Source organism: Petaurus breviceps, unplaced genomic scaffold (genome assembly GCF_028583685.1).
Source record: "Petaurus breviceps papuanus isolate PSGF00001 unplaced genomic scaffold, PetGlider_PUasm1.0 225, whole genome shotgun sequence".
Classification (NCBI taxonomy): Eukaryota; Metazoa; Chordata; class Mammalia; order Diprotodontia; family Petauridae; genus Petaurus; species Petaurus breviceps.
In genome coordinates, this window is record NW_027185889.1 from 3,835,897 (window position 1) to 3,856,388 (window position 20,492).

The 20,492-nt window shown below is 35.1% G+C and overlaps 1 protein-coding gene across 1 annotated transcript in view; it reads left to right on the top strand.

The window, feature by feature from the left end:
• Positions 1-20,492, top strand: part of LRRIQ1 (leucine rich repeats and IQ motif containing 1) — a 308,516-nt gene that overhangs the window by 74,070 nt on the left and 213,954 nt on the right. Inside the window, exons 14-15 of the mRNA XM_069095103.1 lie at positions 7,932-8,005; positions 10,333-10,426. Of these exons, the coding sequence (XP_068951204.1) occupies positions 7,932-8,005; positions 10,333-10,426 (168 nt within the window). The remainder of the gene's footprint in view (positions 1-7,931; positions 8,006-10,332; positions 10,427-20,492) is intronic.

The window sequence follows — 20,492 nt, forward strand, 5'->3', positions numbered from 1 at the left end:
GTGGTGCTAAGTATCCAAGCCCAGATTTGATCCCCAGGTCATCCCGACGCTGGAGCCGGTGCTCTTACTTGCTGAGCCACCTGGCCGCCCCTAAGCAATTGGGGTTAAGTAACTTGCTTAAGGTTACACGGCCACATGTTTCTGGGTGGGTGCTAAGTGTCGGAGCCCGGATTCGATCCCCAGGTCATCCTGACACTGGAGCCGGTGCTCTTACTCGCTGTGCTACCTGGCCACCCCTGCCTATCCCTTCTTTCAGCAGACATTTATTAAACTATATTTAAATATCTTCTGCTAAATACTAGAAAAAATCAAAAGCTAAAGATGGCATGCATAATTATTTGAGAATAGAAAAATAATTTATTGGTTTTTAATATGTATGCTATGTTGTGAAAATGAAAACTATATAAAGCTATTGCTCTCACAGTTTGAAAAATGAAAATACATTTTCTTTGTTACCATATTTTGCAGAGTGAATTAGAAACCTAAAACATTATGGAGAGATTTTGGTAGAATAAAAAGAAATGACCCATTAAATATTTTTATTGGCTTTCTCTTTGCTCATTCTGTTCCTGGATTGGTATTTTGGTAGAACAGGAAATGCTATTAAATTACAAGATATTGTTAGTAATGGGGCAATATAGATTAGACAATAATAGAATTAGATAGAACACAGGGGCATATGGATTAGGGATATAATTAAATAGATTCAGAGCTGAACTCAAACAGGAGTAATTAATAATTCAATGTTAGCATAGCTGTAGGTCTCCAGTGGAGTATCCCAGGAATGTGTGTTCATGCTATTTAACATTTTTATCATTATTTTGCATAAGCGCCAGGTGGTATACTCACCAGATTTTGCAGATGGGATGAAACTAAGAAGAATGACTAATACAATGCATCAGAGCATCAAGATCCAAAATAAAATCTCAGCAGACTATAGTATTGGGCTGAATTAATAATGTCAAACTGAATAGGGATAAATGTAGATTCTTAAACTTTAGTATAAAAAATTAAGGCTATAAAATATAAGTTGAAAGTGGTATGCTAAAAAAAAGAAAGTGGTATGCTAATTATACAATAATTCTGAAAAAAATGTATGGGGATTTTGATGGACTTTAATTTTCAGTTTGAATCAACATGATGTGGCAGCTATAAAACTAATGTGATCTTGGGCTGTGTTACAAGAGGCAGAACTTCCAGGAATAGAGAAAGGATCCTATGTATTTTCCCTTGATAGACCCCATCAAGAATATTGTGTTCAGTTATGAGTGCCAAGTTTTAACAAGAACATTGGTAAACAGGAGACGGTCCAGTAGACGCAACCAAGATGGGGGAGGAACTTTGAGTCCATGAGTTTCTGTCAGTCAGCAAGCATTTCTTAAGCACTAACCATAAGCAAGACACTTGACTAAGGACTGAGGATTCAAAAGAAGGCCAATCCCCTTCCATTAAAGAACTCATGTTTTAATGAGACAAAAGGCACATAAGTAGACATACAAGATATGTCAACAGTAGAAGGAATGTAGTCTTAGACTAGCAGGTATTAACAGCAAGCAGGATTGAGAAACTCCATATATAGAATTTGAATTTTAAGTTAAGTCTTACAGAAAGCGAGGGATAGAAAGAGCTAGTGATGAGGAAGGGAGGCATTACAGGAAAAAGGCCAGCCAGCATAAAGACTTTTACGTGGCAGGAACATCATGTAGACCACTGTAGGTGGATCCTTGAGTGTGTGGAAAGAAGGAGTAAAACAAAAGAAGACTACAAAAAGACATACAAAGGTATGATGAGGCACATTGTGAAGAACTTTAGTTTTGAATAATATTTTTTTCCTTAATTACATGTAAAAACAATTCTTAAATTTTTTTTGTTTTGAGTTCCAAATTCTAAATTCTCTTCCTCCCCTCCTAAGATTGTAAGCAATCTGATAAAATTAAACATGTGCAATCATGTAAAACATTTACATATTAGTTATGTTGTGGAAGAAAACTTGTACTAAAAAAATTGAAAAAAGGAAGGTAAAAAATACTATGCTTTGATATGTATTCAGACACCACTAGTTCTTTCTTTGGAGGCACAAAATGTTTTTCACCATGATGCCTTTGGGATTGTTTTACTGAGAAGAGCTAAATCATTCACAGTTACTCATCATACAGTATTGCTGTTACTGTGTACAATGTTCTGATTTTGTTCCCTCACTCTGTGTCCTTTTTAAAAAAAATCATCCTCCTTTTGTGAAGAACTTTAAATGCTAGATAGAAGAGTTTATTTTTGATCTTGGAGGTAATAGGCAGCTGCTGAAACTCACTGAGCAAATGGACGTCATGGTCAGACCTCTGCTTTAATAAAATCACCTTGGCCCCTTTGGGGCGGTATATGTTGGAGTAGGTAGAAGTTGAGATTAGGAAACTTGTCTCAAAAACTGTCTAAAAAACTGTCGTCCTAGCAATAAGTGGAAATGGCCAGAATTTAGGGTTATGTTTAGCAGAGAAAACTGATGCGTTATAGATTTTTTTTTTACAGGCACAATAAATGTCCCTGGACAGAAGCATATTGAATAATGTGAGCTTCTTCCAGTATTGAATTTCTTTTTATGAACTCTCAAAAGAGAAGACTTTAAAAGGACCCATACACCTGTTCTCAGCTTATAGCATCTTCCATTTCATTACTATTTTGTATCCTAGCAGTCAAATCTTAGAAAAATATTACAAGAATCAGCATTACAAAGAGCAGAAGATGTGTGTATACACACACACACAATTTTCTACAAATACACACACATCTGTGTGTATGTGTGATTTTTTGGCAATATTACAAATACATTCAAGTTACATTATCTCCTACAAAGGTGATTTATTCATTTATTTGAATGCTATTTCGTATGTGTCCATGTCCCAAATTTATCATCATTTTCATTTTTATATGGATGATAGATGCTATACAAATTAAGTCATATTAGCTCAAAAGAGTTTTTGATACAAGATAACAAAGACACAAAACAGAAAAGAGATTGAGGGGATATCAAAAAGTATATTAACCCTCTCCCTTTATTCTCCAGCCTGAAGATTCAAAGTGAGAATCATGAATCCATTGAGGGAAAACTGCACCATTATATAGTGATAAGAGACTGCCCATCTTTTTTTCCTTTCCCAACTCCAAGCCCTGTGAGGCATGTTGTTGTTGAAGGGAGGAAACAAGGAATATCTGCCCAATGGGACCAGGAGAGGAATTCAATACCTCTTCATAGTAACACGTTTTTTTATGCCTTTGTATTTGTTGTTACTCTAATTAGATTCAAAAGTTTTTGAAAAAGTAAACATAAGTAGGCTTATAAGGTTCTTAGGGTTTGTTTTGGTTTGGGTTGTTTGTTTTGGGGAGGATACCACAGGGAATAATATTTGATTTGTTTATTATAATTGAAAGTCGGTAATCCATGGAATTGCCCCATTTTTAAGGGCTTTAATAGAGTATTTCCTTTTAAGTGTTCAGATATTTTCTTCTCCATCTTTATGATGAGACATCTGTCAGTCTGAAATTTACAGTTAAATTTTTGAGCTTTTCCAGTACCACTTATTTTCATAACTCTTTCAAAATAGCAATTAAGGAAGAGCATACAGTATTATTAATTGATGTTATGCAGTATTAAATCATATAGAAATTGTCATGAAGAAAAATTTGAACATAAAGTTAAATCTTAAGAATTAGTTTAATTACACTTAAGAATTAGTTATTTCAAATAATTCTCTATAATGAACTTGAATTAAAGTAATAAAATAAGTATTATTAATTTTCTTGAAAGTCTTAACATTTCTGTGACTTATTAACACTTTTAGAGTCCTATTCTAATGCCTTACCATGGTAGGAAGTGACCTACTGGGTATTCATTTTCTATTTTTTGTTAGTATTTTTATTGTTTGTTATATTCAAAACTTAACAAATGTTAAGAAACATGAACATTTCCATAAACAAAGAAGTGTAGAATATTAGTGTTATATCAAGTATGAATATAATATATGGAACCATAAGTTTATATTACATAAAGAATATTAATATTATATCAAATATGGAATGTAATATATATGAAACCACAAATCTATTACATATAGCTTATTTTTCTTTTTAAAGTATATCACAGATTAAACACTTTAGTTCCAAAGCTGTCCTTCTTGTAACTTTACTGGATTTTCAAAGACTATGACAATGAAGTATAAAATCTGAATGTTTTACCAAGTTGAATAGGCTTTCACTATGGGCTTGATGACAGATGTGCATGTCTGTCATCTAAAACTTTATCCTGATCAGGGTTAAAGCCTGTCACCAAAAGACTGGTCACTAGACCAGGTAATGCATTTTTTTCCATTTCAGATAATAGAATTCTAAGGCATGTATGGGGTTGAGAATCTCTATAAGAATTGATATTTACAGTAGTGGAGAGGGTACCAACTTGATGAAATCATACATACTTGAAATATTGAAGTTAGCATGGCAAATTTTTACAAAGGTCATTGCTTTAACATTCTGAAAACAATTTTAAGACATTTAAATCTTTATCCCTGTATGGTAGCTTTGGGGGTTAGTGGATAGACTAGAGACAAAATGGAGTCTTTTTTATGTAAATGAAAATTAATGCAAAGAAATGTTTATCAGAGGTCATGTTGGTAGGATGCTGACACTTCAGGTTCTGCTTTTTTTTTTGGCAGTTTTAATGTTTATTTTCTGGAAAAAATGAAATTGTTTGGGAGTGCTTACAAGTTTCAAATCAGTGATACATTTTTTTTTCCTTTGTAGTGATTTTTGTATTACTATTTTCATTAAGGGAAGAAAGAAATATCCTGATTTTTTTTGCATCTAATAAAATGAATATAAATTAAAACATTTAGTACACATTGTTTGAAAGATTTGTTTCATCTTTACTGCTGTTTTGAGTTTTCATTAGAACACTTGACTGTTTCCAGTTTGATTAATCTGTTTTCTAATTGGAAGACTCTTTGGCTTTATAAGCCTTTATACTTGTAGAGAAGTTCTTAAATAGCAGAAAGGGAAGTTTTTACCCACTGCCTTCTTTCTGTACATATCTTTTGCCTTTTTGTCTTCTTTGAAATTTATATCTTTTTATGCCCAGGGCTAGTGTGACAAGGTCAAGTGGTATTAGGTTTTCACTAATGTCCTTTGTCTTTCTGGTTTGAATTTTCTTTAAAGAAAAAATTAACACAGAATGTCAGTAAAAGTAAAAGTTAGAATTGAAAGAACCTCTGTTAGGTTTCTAGTTTGTCAGTGAACAGTTAAAAATGCCAATGAGTTGCCATTAAAAAAATCTAAATTTCGCAGTCTCTAGATTTAAAGGTTAGTTGTTTGTTTAAACAAAATAGATTGTTTACTAAAAAATAAATTACTCCGTCCAGTTTCTTTTATATTGTATGATTCTTGCAACTGACATTTCCAGTGGTTTCAGATTTAAATTTTTCTTTTAATATCCCCAGTATTTTATTTTATATCTATTGTTTGAAAAATATGAATCTTTGGGAACAAGGGAGAAACTGAATGTAGAAGACTTTTTAATGCCTTGTTGACTAATATTAGCATTTTGATATCTCTTTGAAAGTTAATAGAACTGAATTAGAATTTCAAAGTATATTGAAAAGACAAAAGAAGAAAATTTTTTACCATCAAAAACATATTCAATTTTATCATTATTTGGGAGAGTCAAATAACTTTACCCTAAGTACATTAAATTGTACAACAGCTTAGTTTTGAGAAGTTGTTCTTCGACGATAGAACATGGTAGTCATGAAAAAAAAAATGGAGACTCTTCAAGTATGCTCCCAATTATCAGTATATACACAATTAAAGGAGAATTACAGAGGCCATGACTTAAACTGTGCTCTGTTTCTCCTAAGTGCTTCCCTTGTGTTATGTTTTTCAGAGACTGACTTTTAAATCACTTGTAACCTGTATCCTATTCATGTATGAATAGTAATACTGCTCTTCGAGTAGCCTGCATTTGGAGTGATCTTCAACCTGTCTCACTGTTTAGTCTGTTTTTGTCCATAATATCTTCTGTCGCTTTGATAATGCAGAACAGGAGAGTGTCCTACAACAGTTAAGGTCAATACGAGGGTTAGCATTGTGCCAGACCATGTGCAGGCCCCCGGTGATCATGCTGCTCTGTGGGCTTCTGACCTTAAAATAATACAAGTTGGAAAAAGAGGAAAAGGAAGAAATGAGAGAAAGTTGGTTGAGTGATGAGAAATGGGTGGGGGGAGGTAGTGTTAAAAATAAGCCCTTTAAAAGGTGGATAAACTCCTGACTGGTGCGATTTGATTCCCAACAGAAGTTCCTGTTTCAGGAAAAGCTAAAGATGGAACTTTCAAAAAATGAACAGGGGAGATTTAATCTTAAAATCTTTGTGAACAAGTGAGGAAAAAGAATATGGATAAAAGCATTATCCCCTCTCTTGCTCACAAGGCCAAGCTAAGCTTATCTATCTTAATTAAGATTCTTAGATAGCTGAAACAATGTATTATATATTAATCATATATTAAACAAATATATTAAAGTGAAAGTGTATATATGTCTTAGAAATTAGATGTCTAAATCAGTTTGAAGTTGATTTTTCCTATATAGAATTGTTTTAAATTTCACTCATTTGATTAATTTAAAACACCAATTCTAAGTAAATACAATTGTCTACTGGCAATTAGTAGCAAAAGAAATCATCGAAGGATTGTCCATTTTGTTCTTTGTATTCTCAGTACTTAATACTGTGCCTTACACATAGCAGTTATTTTAAAGAAAGTTTGATTTGTAGTAAATAAATGGGACATCATTGATTATGTATATGAGTATTTGAGTGGGCTGTGCAATTAAGGATAGGGATAGGAACTGGACTTGTGATTGTCCTGGTACAGAGGACTCCCTTGTGAGGAAATTCCCTCTATCAATGCAGATCTCTTCTCTGCAATTTATATTCTTAGAGAATTACTCTGAGACTGAAAAGTTCAGTGACTTGCCTAAAAAGTCACACAGTCAATATGTGTCAGAGGCAAGACTTGAATCTGGGTCTTCTTGACTTTATAGACAACTCTATTCACTATATAATGCTAACTGTGTGGTTAGGTGGTAGGAATTTTCTCTTGGAAAAAGCATTTTCTTGCCTTACATTCAGTTTTTAAAAATATTTAAGAAATGGATGTAAGGTAATGAAAATTTCTATCTTCAGTGTAAGAATGCTTTAATATTTCAGCTTATCCCTAATCTTGTTAATTTTGCTTTCACTTCCATCAGCACCAATTACCACTATCTACCATCTTCTTATTTTGTGCAGTTATTGTCCAGGTCCTATCGCAAGACCTCTTCAGAGGAGAAAATAGGGACATTCATTATTGATGTCCCCTTGACATCAGTGGAGTGAAGTAAATTCTCTTGACTCACTTTTTTTTGTCTAGCAGTAGAATCCAGGATTTTTTTTCTCCTCCTATCCTTTAATATTTTAAGTCCCTTGAGCATCGATCTCTCTCTGGTAAATTATAGAAGAGTTATTGATCTGCATTAACAAAGTGAATTTCCTCATTGACAATTCTCTAAACTCATAGCAGACAAAAATGAAAACTGCTAACAGACCCAAAAAAACCCCAAACTCCCCACTGCTATTATTTCTAAATATTAGTACTGTTTTATATATATATATACATATATATATATATATTTGTGTGTGTGTGTACAAATATATATATATATATATACACCCATAAGTATGTGTACATGTATATGCATGTGTATTAACTACTAATTTATCATTAACTACTAATTACATCATTTATAGGGTCATAGACTTGGAGGTGGAAGAAACCTCAGGATCCATACATTTTGATAGAGTACATCACTGTTACTGTTTAGAATTTTTAACATTCATTCTAAACTTTTGCTTTCAGTTTGACTGAAATTGTGCCGCTCTTTCAATTTGTTTCTTTGGAAAAAGTGGATGTCAGCAACAACTGCCTTTCAGGTGAGTTTGGAAGAATAAATGAGGAAAATATACAACCTAAAATGTTTTTGAGATTTGTAGTTGGGTTAAATGACACAAGCACAGCATGGGGAAGGAATGATTGGACAGCAGCCCATGTGATCAAAATCTGGGGTATTTACAGTATATCAATTTGAGTCAATGGCATTGCACAAAAACCAGAAAAGCTAATTCAGTCTTAGGTTGCATTAAGTGGTATTGTCCTGAAGAGTAGGGTTGATGATTCCACTGTATTTGGCTATACTCAGACCAGATCGGTGTCATTGTGTTCATGATTAAACTGGGTGCCATGTTTTAGGAAGGATATCATCAGCCTGAAGCATGTCCAATGGAGGACAACCAGGATAATGAGAATTGGAGACCATGTCATATAAGGATTACTTGAATGAAGAATTTCTGCTTACTTAGAACAAGTAAAAACACAGTGACTGTCCTCAAGAATTTGAAGGACTGTCACAGGGCAGTGAAGTTTGTTTTGTTTTGTTTGTCTACAGAACGAAAGAAATAGGTAGAATCTGTATAGGCCAATTTCATTTATCTCTGTGTAAGGAAAAGCTTCCTAATTATCAGAACTGGACAGAAATAGAATGGGATGCTTTCAGAGGTGCTGCAAGCCCTGCCACTGTTGGGATCACAGATTCCTTAGTTTCCTTCAAGACTTAGCCCAGGTGCTACTTTCTCTATAGAATGCCTTTCTTGATCTTTTTAGAGGTTATTGCCCTCTCTGTCATCAACATTAAATTGTGCTTATTTACCTGCATAAATTTTGGATCCCCCAGTGGGATGTGAGCTCCCTGAAAGTAGGAACTATCAAAATAGTAGGGATGGTAGGGACTCTCAAATATTGCCTTTGGGGCAGCCTAGGTGGTTCAGGTGATAGAGCTCTGGATGTGAAGTCAGGAAGCCCTAAGTTCACATATGTGCTTGGATACTTACCATCTTTGTGACCCTGGGCAAGTTATTGGACTGCTGTTTGCCTCAGTTTCCTCCACTGTAAAATGGGGATAATAATAGCACCTACATTCCGTGGTTATTGTGAAGATCAAATGAGATAGTAATTGTAAAAGTGCTTAGTACATCGTAAGCTTTGTAGTTGCTATTTGTATCCCCAGTGTTGAACATTTTATTTACAGGAGGAGCTTAGTAAATGTTTGTTTCATTCAATTGGATTGTTGAACAGATTATTATTTAAGTGTGAGTTGGACTAGATGACCTCTTAGGTCCTTTGAAGTGGAATTTCTATAATTCTGTGATTTTGATTTTATGAATTTTTTTCATCTTACTGAAATAACAACAAAAGCTGACTGTTTTCTACATTTTGTATGGCTCTACACATTATTTCCATGCCTTTCTAATGGAAAAAGACAAGAGTTACAATTATCAAAACTTTTTGCAACTTTTTTCTTCATAATGCTAAGGATGACACTTTCACTTGAGAAGAATTTTGCTTTCCACTTCAATGAAAATATGAAATCATTAAATTTGTTACTCCAATTTGTTCAGTAAATGGATCTAAGTTGTACAAAAACTTTGCTTTGTGTATAGTGCAATGTGATCTAATTGTGATTATAAGTCATCTTCAAAATGAAGCATGTTTTTGAATAAAAAATATATATGTGTCTGCAAAAGGTTTCTGTATTAGACCTTTAGAAATGGCATTACACTTGAGAACAGATATATTTCCCAGATTAGAGTTAAAGCTTGATTCAATTAAGAAAGAAATTAATTTTTATATGCTTTCATTGAGGTAAGATAGTCCTTCAAATAATTCCAAAAATAACACTAATTTAAAAATTTTATTGCTAACTCCTTGTTCAACATAGATTTTCTTTTAAACTAACTTTTAAAAAACTGCTTAAAAGTTTATTAAAATTAACAGTTGCCTTTTTAAGGCTCTAAATGAAACTCTATATTTATGCAAGTCATAAAGTATTGTTTTAGGAGAAAGTATATTGAACTTGTCAGAACTCTGGCTTTGTCACTTACTGGCTGTGTGATCTGGGGGTTTGAACTCTTTAAATTTCAATATTCTCATCTATAAAATGTGGGTAATAATACTTACACTACTACCTCATTGAACTGAGGAAAGCAATTTGTATAATTTAACTATGCTGTATCTCATTTATATTATTATTATGCAGCCTTATTATTTCACTAATGATTTTTTGTTAAAATATCCATAGCATTTTAAAGAGAAGTAGCTTATATTTATATTAACATTCCTTAAAATTTGAGGAAAAATAAAGTAGTCCTTGGCTTTGTTACTGTCATTTTTCTACAATACTAACTTCTACAATGATTTTATGTAGATGTTACAGGTGTCACCAAGTGGTTTCATGCATGTTTTAATCTGTGTGACTTATCACTTATTGGAAACCCCCTACTCCAAGAAAGAAATTGGAGGTAAGAAAAGTTTTCCTTAATGGTCTTCAATCCATACTTTTAGATTAAATTTTATTTTTTCAGTTGTCAAGCAGTTTTTTTTCTCCCTCCTCCTCCTGCCAATGGGGAAGAAAAATAAAATCTTCGTAACAAATAAGCATAGTTACACAGAACAAATGTCCATATTAGACATGTCCAAAAATGTGTGTCTCCTTCCACATAATTTGTTCATCACCCTGTATCAAAGAGGTAGATAGCATTCTTTTCTTCATAATCAGTTCTCTGGAATTATATTCAATTAATTTATCAGATTTTTTTGAGTCTTTTGAAATTGATTTTGATTAATTAATTATTAATTTTGATGTCAGAGCATAAATTGTTCTCCTGACTTCAGTGCTTCATCAGTTCATATAAGTCTTCCTGAGTTTCTTTGAAGTTGTTTCTTTCATCGTATTCTGTTACATTCATATACTACAATGTGTTCAGCATTTCCCAATTAATGGAAACCCTTTTAGTTTCCAGTTCTGTAGTCTAGGAAGTCTTCTCCCCCTACCCCATCCAACTTGGTAATTCCTTCTTCTCTCTTTTCCTGCTAAATTAAAGGATTCTCCGTAACTGCTCCATCTCACACCTGCCTTGTCCTTAATTCTTGCCTTATCTCAGAGCCTATTCTAGGGTGATGTCTGGAGGTGAGAAGGAAAACACCTTGGGACACATGCTAAGCTCTCTGCAGGTTTATTCCCCTAATTTCCACACAATTTTCATTTGCAATTCTGTAAAGGTAAAAACAAAACAAAGCAAAAATAAAAACAAACAAAAAACACAGAAAACTGTGTATTTCTTCATTCTTTTTTTTTTTTTGCTTTTTGGAGGGGGAAGGTAGGGCAACTGGGGTTAAGTGACTTGCCCAAGGTCACACGGCTAGTATTTTTGGGTTAAGTGTCTGAGATCGGATTTGAACTCAGGTCCTCCTAACTCCAGGGCCAGTGCTCTATTCACTGTGCCACCTAGCCACCCCTATCCTTCTTAATAGTTAAAAACAAAATGAGTTTGTATCCTTAGCCTATTTTATGCTTGACTCCCATACCTCTCTGCTTGACCAAAAAAAAAAAAGTTCATGTTTTTACTGGCTCTGTTGGTTTCTATGCTCTTTTGTACTCTTCATTGTGGCAACTATTTTATGTTGGTTAAACTTCTCTTAGAGTCACAAAATCTAATTGGTGGAAAAAACCTCAGTGACTTTCTAGTTCTACCTATACCTGATCATGAATTTCATTTAGAACTCTCCCACTCTCCACCCCCAAAGTGTCATTCAGCCCTGCTTAAAGGCTTCCAATGATCCCTTACCTTAGCACCAGGGTTTTTAATATTTTTGGGGTCATATACCCCTTTGGCAGTCTGGTGAAATCTGCAGAACCCTTCCCAGAATGTCTTCAAATAACTAAAAGCAAAAATCAATTTCACTTTGACGTTGGTGAAAATAAAAATATAAATTTCCCATCTAAGTGCAAAGATTCCTGAAGTCATGAATCTGTGAACCCAGGTTAAGTGGAGAACAGAGAATGCATATGAGAGATGTTATAAAGATAAAGGATAAGACTTAGCAACAGACTGTATATGTTCAGTAAATGCTAATGAAGAGTCAAGGATAATATTGAGGTTGTAAGCTAAGGTGACTGAGAGAAAGATGGAGCCCTTTGTAACAGGGAATCTAGTTGAGAAGGAAGATGAGTTCTGTTTTTAAGATAAGGTAAAAATGAGATGTTTTTAGGACATCTGGACCAGATGTCCTGTAGACATCTCAATCTGAAAACAGCTTGTGATATAAATATATATAATAGAGAACTTGGGTCTGGACTCTGGAAGATTTTATTTCAAATCCTGCGTCAGACACTTGCTAGCTGTGTGCCTCTGGACAAGTCATTTAGCCTCTTTTTGCCTCTTGTGAAGACCAAAATGAGATATTTGTAAAAATATCTGTAAAAGGTACTTAAGAGCTTCATAAATGCTTATTCCCTTATTCTCTTGCTCTCCTAAAGGGCAATTTAGCTTGAGTCAAATAGGTAGTTGGTAGTTGGTGACCTTCAATTTAGCATAATCATAGGATGTCAGCTCATCTCCATACTTCAAATATTTATGCTTTCATCAACTTTGTTATATCTTTCACCAAAGCAGACTGTCATCTGTGCACACACTGCTGACCATCTTCATGACTTGCTGTGACCAAATTTCATTAGTGGCCTAATGGACAACTTTATGTTGATTCATTCTCTCCAATGGTTCACTAAATTGGTCCTTAGATGACCAGTGATGATATCTTCAAAGCTTTTCCAGTTCATAAGAAAGTCCTTCCTCTTATTTTTTTCATATATATATTGAAAGCCACTGGACACAGCCTTTGAGAAGTGGTTTGGAAAATGAGGAGAGGGCCAATGGCCTCAAGAAAGTAGAAACAGGAGACATAGTCACACAGTTGAAAATTGTCTGAATTCCCCCTGGAACTCTAGTGGGCAAAGATTTACTGAAAGTAGCTCATACTTTTCTCAACAGGTTGACATTTCTTTCATATACTTGAAATTGACCTGCTGGTTATTCCCTGGATATTACAGGATTCACTACCTCCTCTTCCTTGCAAAATGCATTTTTCCTCACTTCCACCTCTTAAAATCCCAACATTTCCTTCAAAGTTTAAGTGCTACCCTCCATGTAAGACCTTTCCTGATCCTCTTGGTTATTAGGGTATCTCCCCTTGTTTAAATTACTTTATATTGTTATGTAAATAGTGAATCCTTCAAGTTCCTTGAGAATAGGAATTGTTTTGACTTTGTATCTCTAATGTGTTTCACAAATTGGGAACTCGATTTATATGGTTTGATTTTGTTGTTTGATTTGATACTAATAATGCAATGATAAATATCATCTTAGGGTCTTTTTTAACTTAAAAAAATGATCCTCAGACTCCGCAGTGTTGAGAATCCGTGTGGTCTGAAGTCTATGAAATAAACAATGTGGAAAGGAGCAGATGTGTACTTTTTTTTGGGGGGGGGGTTCTGGAAAAATAAGCAGAACAGTAGGTCCAGGGAAGCTATTAAAGGCAGACAAAATTAAGTGAGATGGGAAAAGTTGCTACTCAGTGAACATGGTTATGACATTTGATCATAGAAGGGACTGTTTACTCTTTGTCTTTGGTTTTTACTTCCTTGGAGCAAAATATTTACTCACAATCTATATATCCCCTTCCTTTCTCCCCATCCCAATTCCCTGAAGCCATGCTCTGATGCAAGCATATCTGCAAGTCCTTGATCAGGAGTAGAAGAAACCTAGTGCAGAAAAGAAAGCAGCCTTTCTTCTTGGGTCAGAAGTCAACTATCCAGCTGCTCTTGCCTATCTTAGAGAAAGAAATATTATTCAATAACAGAAACAGTATTGTGAGGCTAATAACTTTTTTCTTTGTTCTACATCTAGGTCACTTCAATTTCAGGTCAAAGTTAGTTTTGTGTGTTAAGCAGAAAATGAGAAATAAAGGAAGAACAGTCTACTTCCATCAGTAGCAATTCTATAAGGTATAGAATGACTCCAACTTAGACTTGATCATCTTATAGCTCAGAGCTTCAAATTCCTGAATTGGTTCCTTACTCTTTTCCCCAACATTCTTTGGTAAGAGAAGGGTAGGAGGAGAGAAGAGGGACTGTTTTATGGTAAGCTTTGGGATTTAATGAGATTCAGTATCCTTTTGTTTATTTTAGATCATCAACTGTACAGCAAGAAGAACCTTATGGGAATCTAGGAACTGATTCTCTCCTCCATATATCGTCTAGAGCTGGCCCAGACCATCTGGCCAAAAACAGATGGTCTGGTTACCTGGACTTGAGCCAAATTCATGAACTTTGGCTAGAATCAGACCAGATTTGGACACATAATAAGTGAAACATCTATATTGCATCCCCAATAGAGATACTTCCTTTGACAGGAGAGGCTATTTTCCTCCTATTCTCCCAAATTCAGTGTTCTGAAACAGCTCGTGTTATAGTGTAGAAGAAAAATATAAATAATGGGAAGCAGATGTAATTTTCCTAAGTGACAGGCCAGAATGTAATCAAAACTGTAACTTTCTATAAAAGTTTTTTTTTTAATTTTCTCTTTTAGCATTTATTTTATAACTTTCCAAATTCCATTTTAAAAAATTCTTTCTGTGTCACTTATCCCATATATTAACTCTTAATCAACAAAAATGTATTCAGTGTTTACTGTGTGAAGGGTGTGGTCCTGGGTGCTGTAGAAAGGAAAAATACAGCTTTATTTCTGCTTTCAAGATAACTACATTAACTACATAGGGAATTTATATTTATATATACTCTAGTTAAGAAATTTATATACACATACTTAATTTATATTCGCATATCTATATATGAATAAGCAATATAGCACAATATACATATGACAATCTGTGTAATAAGACATTTTGCAGAATCTCAGAATGACAGACTTTCAATGTTGGAAGGAACTTTAGTGAACACATAGTCTAACCTCTACCCACAAAAAGAATTCTGACTGATGGAGTTGTGAACTGATACAAACATTCTGGAGAGCAGTTTAGAACTATAAAAATGTGCATACCCCTTGACGCAGCAATACTACTTCTAGGACTGTATCCCAAAGAGATCATACAAATGGGAAAAGGACCCACATGTACAAAAGTATTCTTAGCAGCTCTTTTTGTGGTGGCAAAGTATTGGAAATCAAGGAGATGCCCATCAATTGGGAAATGGCTGAACAAGTTGTGGTATATGAATGTAATGGAATACTATTGTGCTATAAGAAATGATGAGCAGATGGACTTCAAAATAACCTAGAAAGACTTACATGAACTAATGTTGAATGAGGGGAGCAGAATCAGGAGACCATTGTACACAATTACAGACACATTTTATCTGTGATGACTAACTTTGATAGACTTGGCTTCTCTCAGCAACACAAGGTTCTAAGACAACTCCAAAAGACTCAAGTTGGAAAAAGCTATTCACATCCTGAGAAAGAATTACAGAGCCTGAATGCAGATTGAAACAAACTATTTGATCTCTCTTTTCTTTTTTGTTTTGCTTCTTCTTTCTCATGGTTCATTCCATTGGTTATAATTCTTCTTTACAGTATGACTAAAGTGAAAATATATTTAATGTAAAGGTATATATAGAACCTGTATTGGATTGCATGCCATTGGGGGTGGGGGGAAAGGGAGTAGGAGAGGGAGGGAGAGAAAATTTAGAACTCAAAAGCTTGTGGAACTTAATGTTGCAAACTAAAAATAAATTATTAAAAAAAAAGAATTCTGACTACCATATGCCCAACAGATGATTCTCTAGCCCTTACCTGATGATCCCCATTAGAGGGAACCTCCTATCTCCTACATGCCCTATTCTACTTTTGTATAGTTCTAATTGTAAGGAAGTATTTTTTTTACTTACATAAAGTCTAAAGTCATCCTTTCCAACTTCTACTCAGTGCTCCTCGATCTCTGTTCTCCTCTGTGGTCAGGTGGGACAAATTTAATCCTTCTTCCACATGACAGTTTTATAAGTACTTGAAGAAAACTGCCATCTCCCTTGATTCTCCTGCAAATTAAATACCTCCATTTCCTTCAGTTGAAACTCAGAGAGCAAGAACTTCAGCCTCATCACCATTCTGGTTGCTCTGTTCTCCAGTTTATCAGTGTCCTTTCTAAATGCACAATAATGTATATATAGTTTGAGGCAGAGAAAGAAGACTTGTGTTCACTGAAAAATTAATTATAGAAAATATCATATAGTCAAAATAGAAAGGAGTCAGAAGGCCAGGGTTCTAATCTTTGTTCCACTATAAGCTGTCACTGTGAGATTGTGTGAATCTCTTGCCTTTCTTGACCTTCAGTTCATCATCTATATCTTGAGTAATATAGACCAAATGATCTTTAAAATCATCTGGTTCAGTTAGTACATACAAACCAGAAATGTTCTAGAAATTCTGAAGAGAAGAACCCTGAGTTTTAGAGTGCTAAGACAAATGTTGGAGGAAGTTGGACTTGTGTTGAACCTTGAAGGATGGACCAAATTAAAATGAGCAGGGAAGAGAGTATTTTTGTGAGTAGAAGGCAAAATTCAATAAGCTAAGTTAAGGGTACAGTTATTAAGCTAATGCTGCTGGATAGAGGAGAAGAATTCATGTAGGGAAATGGTAGAAGATAGGGTTGAAAGGTAAATTGGAGTCATACTGTGGAAGACCTTACTAAGTTAAGGATTTTGAGCTTTATCTTGGGGTTAGTGCATGGGCATTGAAGATATTTGGAGATTAATCTGGTGACATTGTGGAGAATGGACTGGAAGAAGAAGAGCAGTTAAGAAGAAACTATCATAGCAACAGAGGACTGAGGAGATAGGAATCTAACCCAGAGTATAAATTATGGCCTTCAGTAATCTTCACTCATAAGTAGCCTTTTCACAAAAGTAAGTTATCCATGTAAAAGACACATGGTCCAAAACTTTGAGAATATAAAACTTCATTCAAATATTCATTCAAAGTTCCTAAACTAGCAACTACATATTACAATGGAAAGAACATTGAATTTTGGGTCAAATGATCTGGGTTTAAATCCTGGCTTTTCTATTTACTATTAGTGTGTCATTGAGGCATAAGACATCAACTACCTCTGGGTCTCATTTTTCCTCATTGGCAAAATGAGGGGGTTGGTCTTTATTTTTAAAGTTCCTTCCAGCTCTGACAAGTCCTATCAAGCTAGAAGGGCTTTTTCCTATAAATCTAGTGACTATCTTGCATTGTCTGTCTTCTGGCAACTGGCAGAACTAAGCTTGGAGAGGTTCAGTACCAGATTGGCTATAAGGGATGGGCTTTCTGTAACACTGATTCTTTGGATAAGCCATAATGTATTTGTTAACTGTTTCGTTGAGGAAGTACCTGCATCAATGAAATCAGAGATTGTGGAAGTATTTAAAATGGTCACCCTTCTAGTTACTTCATCATATATTTCAGTGAAGCATGTAAAATTTATATATGGGTATCCTATGTACCCTTTAAATATATAATGAGACCACACTCATTTGATTCTCTGGATTGCCTTCTTGGACTTAAGTTTACTTGGGGACAGATCCCTGTTTGTGGGCATCTCCCTTATGTCCCTGGAATGCTTGTTGGAAAACTATCATTTTGCTTTTTTTTCTCTGAACAGCACCTTTGCCTCATTTTTACAATGTGGTCAGATTCCTGTTCTCCTTCCCCTATTTTCTCTTTGGTGATAGAACTTTTCTTCTTGCCCATAAAAACATTTTGTGGATCAGGACTGGTCCCCTCCTGATAGATTTCTGTCAGTTTATTGAACCTCATAGTCCTATGTCTGTGGACCAACATATTATCTTAAGTCTCCTACCAAAGTGTTTCCTTAGGTTTAGGGAAGTCTAGAAATGTATTCGGAAAGTGGAAAAAGCCAGAAATCAGGAGAATGGGTAGAAAGCTTGGAGGTGACTAAAGTGTAGATAAAAGACAATTATCTATCTTTAAGTAGGTGGTATGTAGCGCCAATGCAATATTCATAGTGCCCACAATCACTATAAATATACCTACATGGTGCTTAATCACAAAATATAACAGATTCTCCATATACAAGACAGAAGCAAAAAATTTATTCAGACACCAGAAAACCAAATCCCCAAACCAGAAAGCCGATTCCATCATAGTGGCAAAGAAGTTAATAAACCATAATGGCTTAGAGAACCACACCATTCCTTAGCCTTCCCACAAACTAACATTTTTGCTTACAAGCCTGATTGACTTGCTGGGAAGTGTACTATCATCCTCCCTGTCTAGTTAGCTTCCACTCCCAGCTTCCTGTGGGCTCTCCTTCATCCTTCAGCAAATTCCTCCCACCACAAGCTCTGTGTGATTGCATTCAGCCTATTAGGGCAGAGTGTATTTTCAAAACAGGGACTTTCTTCAAATTCCCTTAGGCTTATTAAGGGACAGGGAGGATTTTCAAATCCCCAAAGCCAGCCCCCAAGGAGACAGGATGTCAAGGAGGTATTTGTAGATAGATCCTGCAGAGCATGTAGCTATTTCTTGCAAGGGTATGGAGGCTAGAAAAGCTGATTAAATAGGCAAGTGCTCTTCATATTAGGGTTAAGGGAGGGAAGAATAGGATTTGTCCAGAATGGATTTAAAGGATATATATTTCAGCAATTTATCAGTCAGTCAGCTAGCATTTATTAAACACCTCCTGAGTCCCAGGCAGGGTGCTGAGTGGTGGGTATTAAGTAGAGCATTCATTTTCTTAAGCCCAGGCCACCAAGATTTGATCATTGTGTCTCTGTTTATGAATCCAGTTCTAAATGTTCTCAGTATAAATTATATGAGCTCAAGAAAGGGAAGACACCTTATGTCTGTTGACATAAGGTCTTAAAATTGTTTGAGGAAACTGAAGAGTAAAAGAAGCTTAATTGTTTCTGAAATGAATGAGAGATACTATGGTACAGTGAAACATTGGTTTGGGGCTCAGAAGATCCGTGGTTTGATTTGGGCTGTTACTTAAACTCTGTGTGACTTTGAGCAAGTCATTTCCTCTCTCTAAGCTCTTCTATAAAATGAGAGTATTGAGCTAAATGACCCTTAAGGGCCTTTTCAGCTCCAAATCTATAATCCTATGATCTTAAACCATGCAAAAAGTGGAAGGGTTTGGATCTCAATAATCCATTTGTATTAAATTTATTTAATTTTGTTTTAGGGATTAAAAGTAAGGCAATATACACTAACCATTCATTTGTCTGAATGGCTCCCAAATTTACCTCCTTAGTCTGTTGCCAAGGGTCACCTTTTGGTTAATCAACAGGAGGGGGAAGATGGAAGAGGGCATATTCAGCATTATTATGTAGTAGAACCAACTACCAGTATCAGGTAACCCAAAGCTCAACCCAAAAGGTGATATGGCAATCACTAACTGCAGCAGTAATAATTAATTGCAAGTCCAGCTAGTGACATTGGTGCAAGGTGAAAAGGACTTTAGGAATGTTTCTCCCTGCAGTAAATTGTAGCTTTTATGTTGTTATATTTGCTGTGTGTATCATTCTGATTTCTGAGGTTGTATTAGTACAAAATTTTTGCCTCCTATTCTAGTTTAAAGATAAATTTGCTCAGTTTGTCGTTGAGTCATATTTTATTCATGTCTGACTCTTCATGACCCCATTTGGGGTTTTCTTGGCAGAGATACTGGAGTGGTTTGCCATTTCCTTCTCCAATTCATTTTACAGGTGAGGAAATGGAGGCACACAGAGTTAAGTGGCTTGCCAATGGTCACACAGCTAGGATATATCCAAGGCCAGATTTAAACTCAGGTCCTCATGACCCCAGGGCCCACACTATGTGCACTGCACCACCTAATTGTTCAACTTGCCATGTTGCTTAAATAGGGAGATATGCCAGATTTATTTCAGAGTGTAGACAAGTTTCTTCTGACAGTCTAGAGACAGACTCATCAAACTCAAACTATCAGGCCTAAGGAGGTGACACAGTGGAATAACAATCATTGACCTTTGAACTAGAATATATTTCTAGAATTATTTCAGGGATCAGGGCATATCCATCCAGGCCAGAAGACTCAGGATGGGACGTTGAGTCAAGCACCAGGGATACTCTTAGAGTATGAACTTTTTTGAACTTTTCCCTGAAGGAGAATTAGAAGGATAGCAATTTAGAAAATTATGTAGAAAATTTATATACAAAAGTAATTTTTTAATATGATGTAAATAGTGGATTCAATTTAATGAGGGCTATAATGAAAGTACAGGTGTTAGTTAGCAAAAATTCACAGTTTTGAAACCGAAAGGAGGCATATGTCTTATCTCTTACAATATTCCAGTTTTATAGATGAGGAAACTGAGGCCTGGGGGAGTAAAGTGATTTGCATTAGTTTGTTAGTATGACAACTCAGTGTCTATAATCCAGGCCTCCCACCTGATAGTGCAGGGTTTTTTGGTTTTTGGGTTTTTTTTCCACTCCACTATACCGTATGCCCTTCTTCATAAGAATTCTGAATAACTAAGAGATATATGTT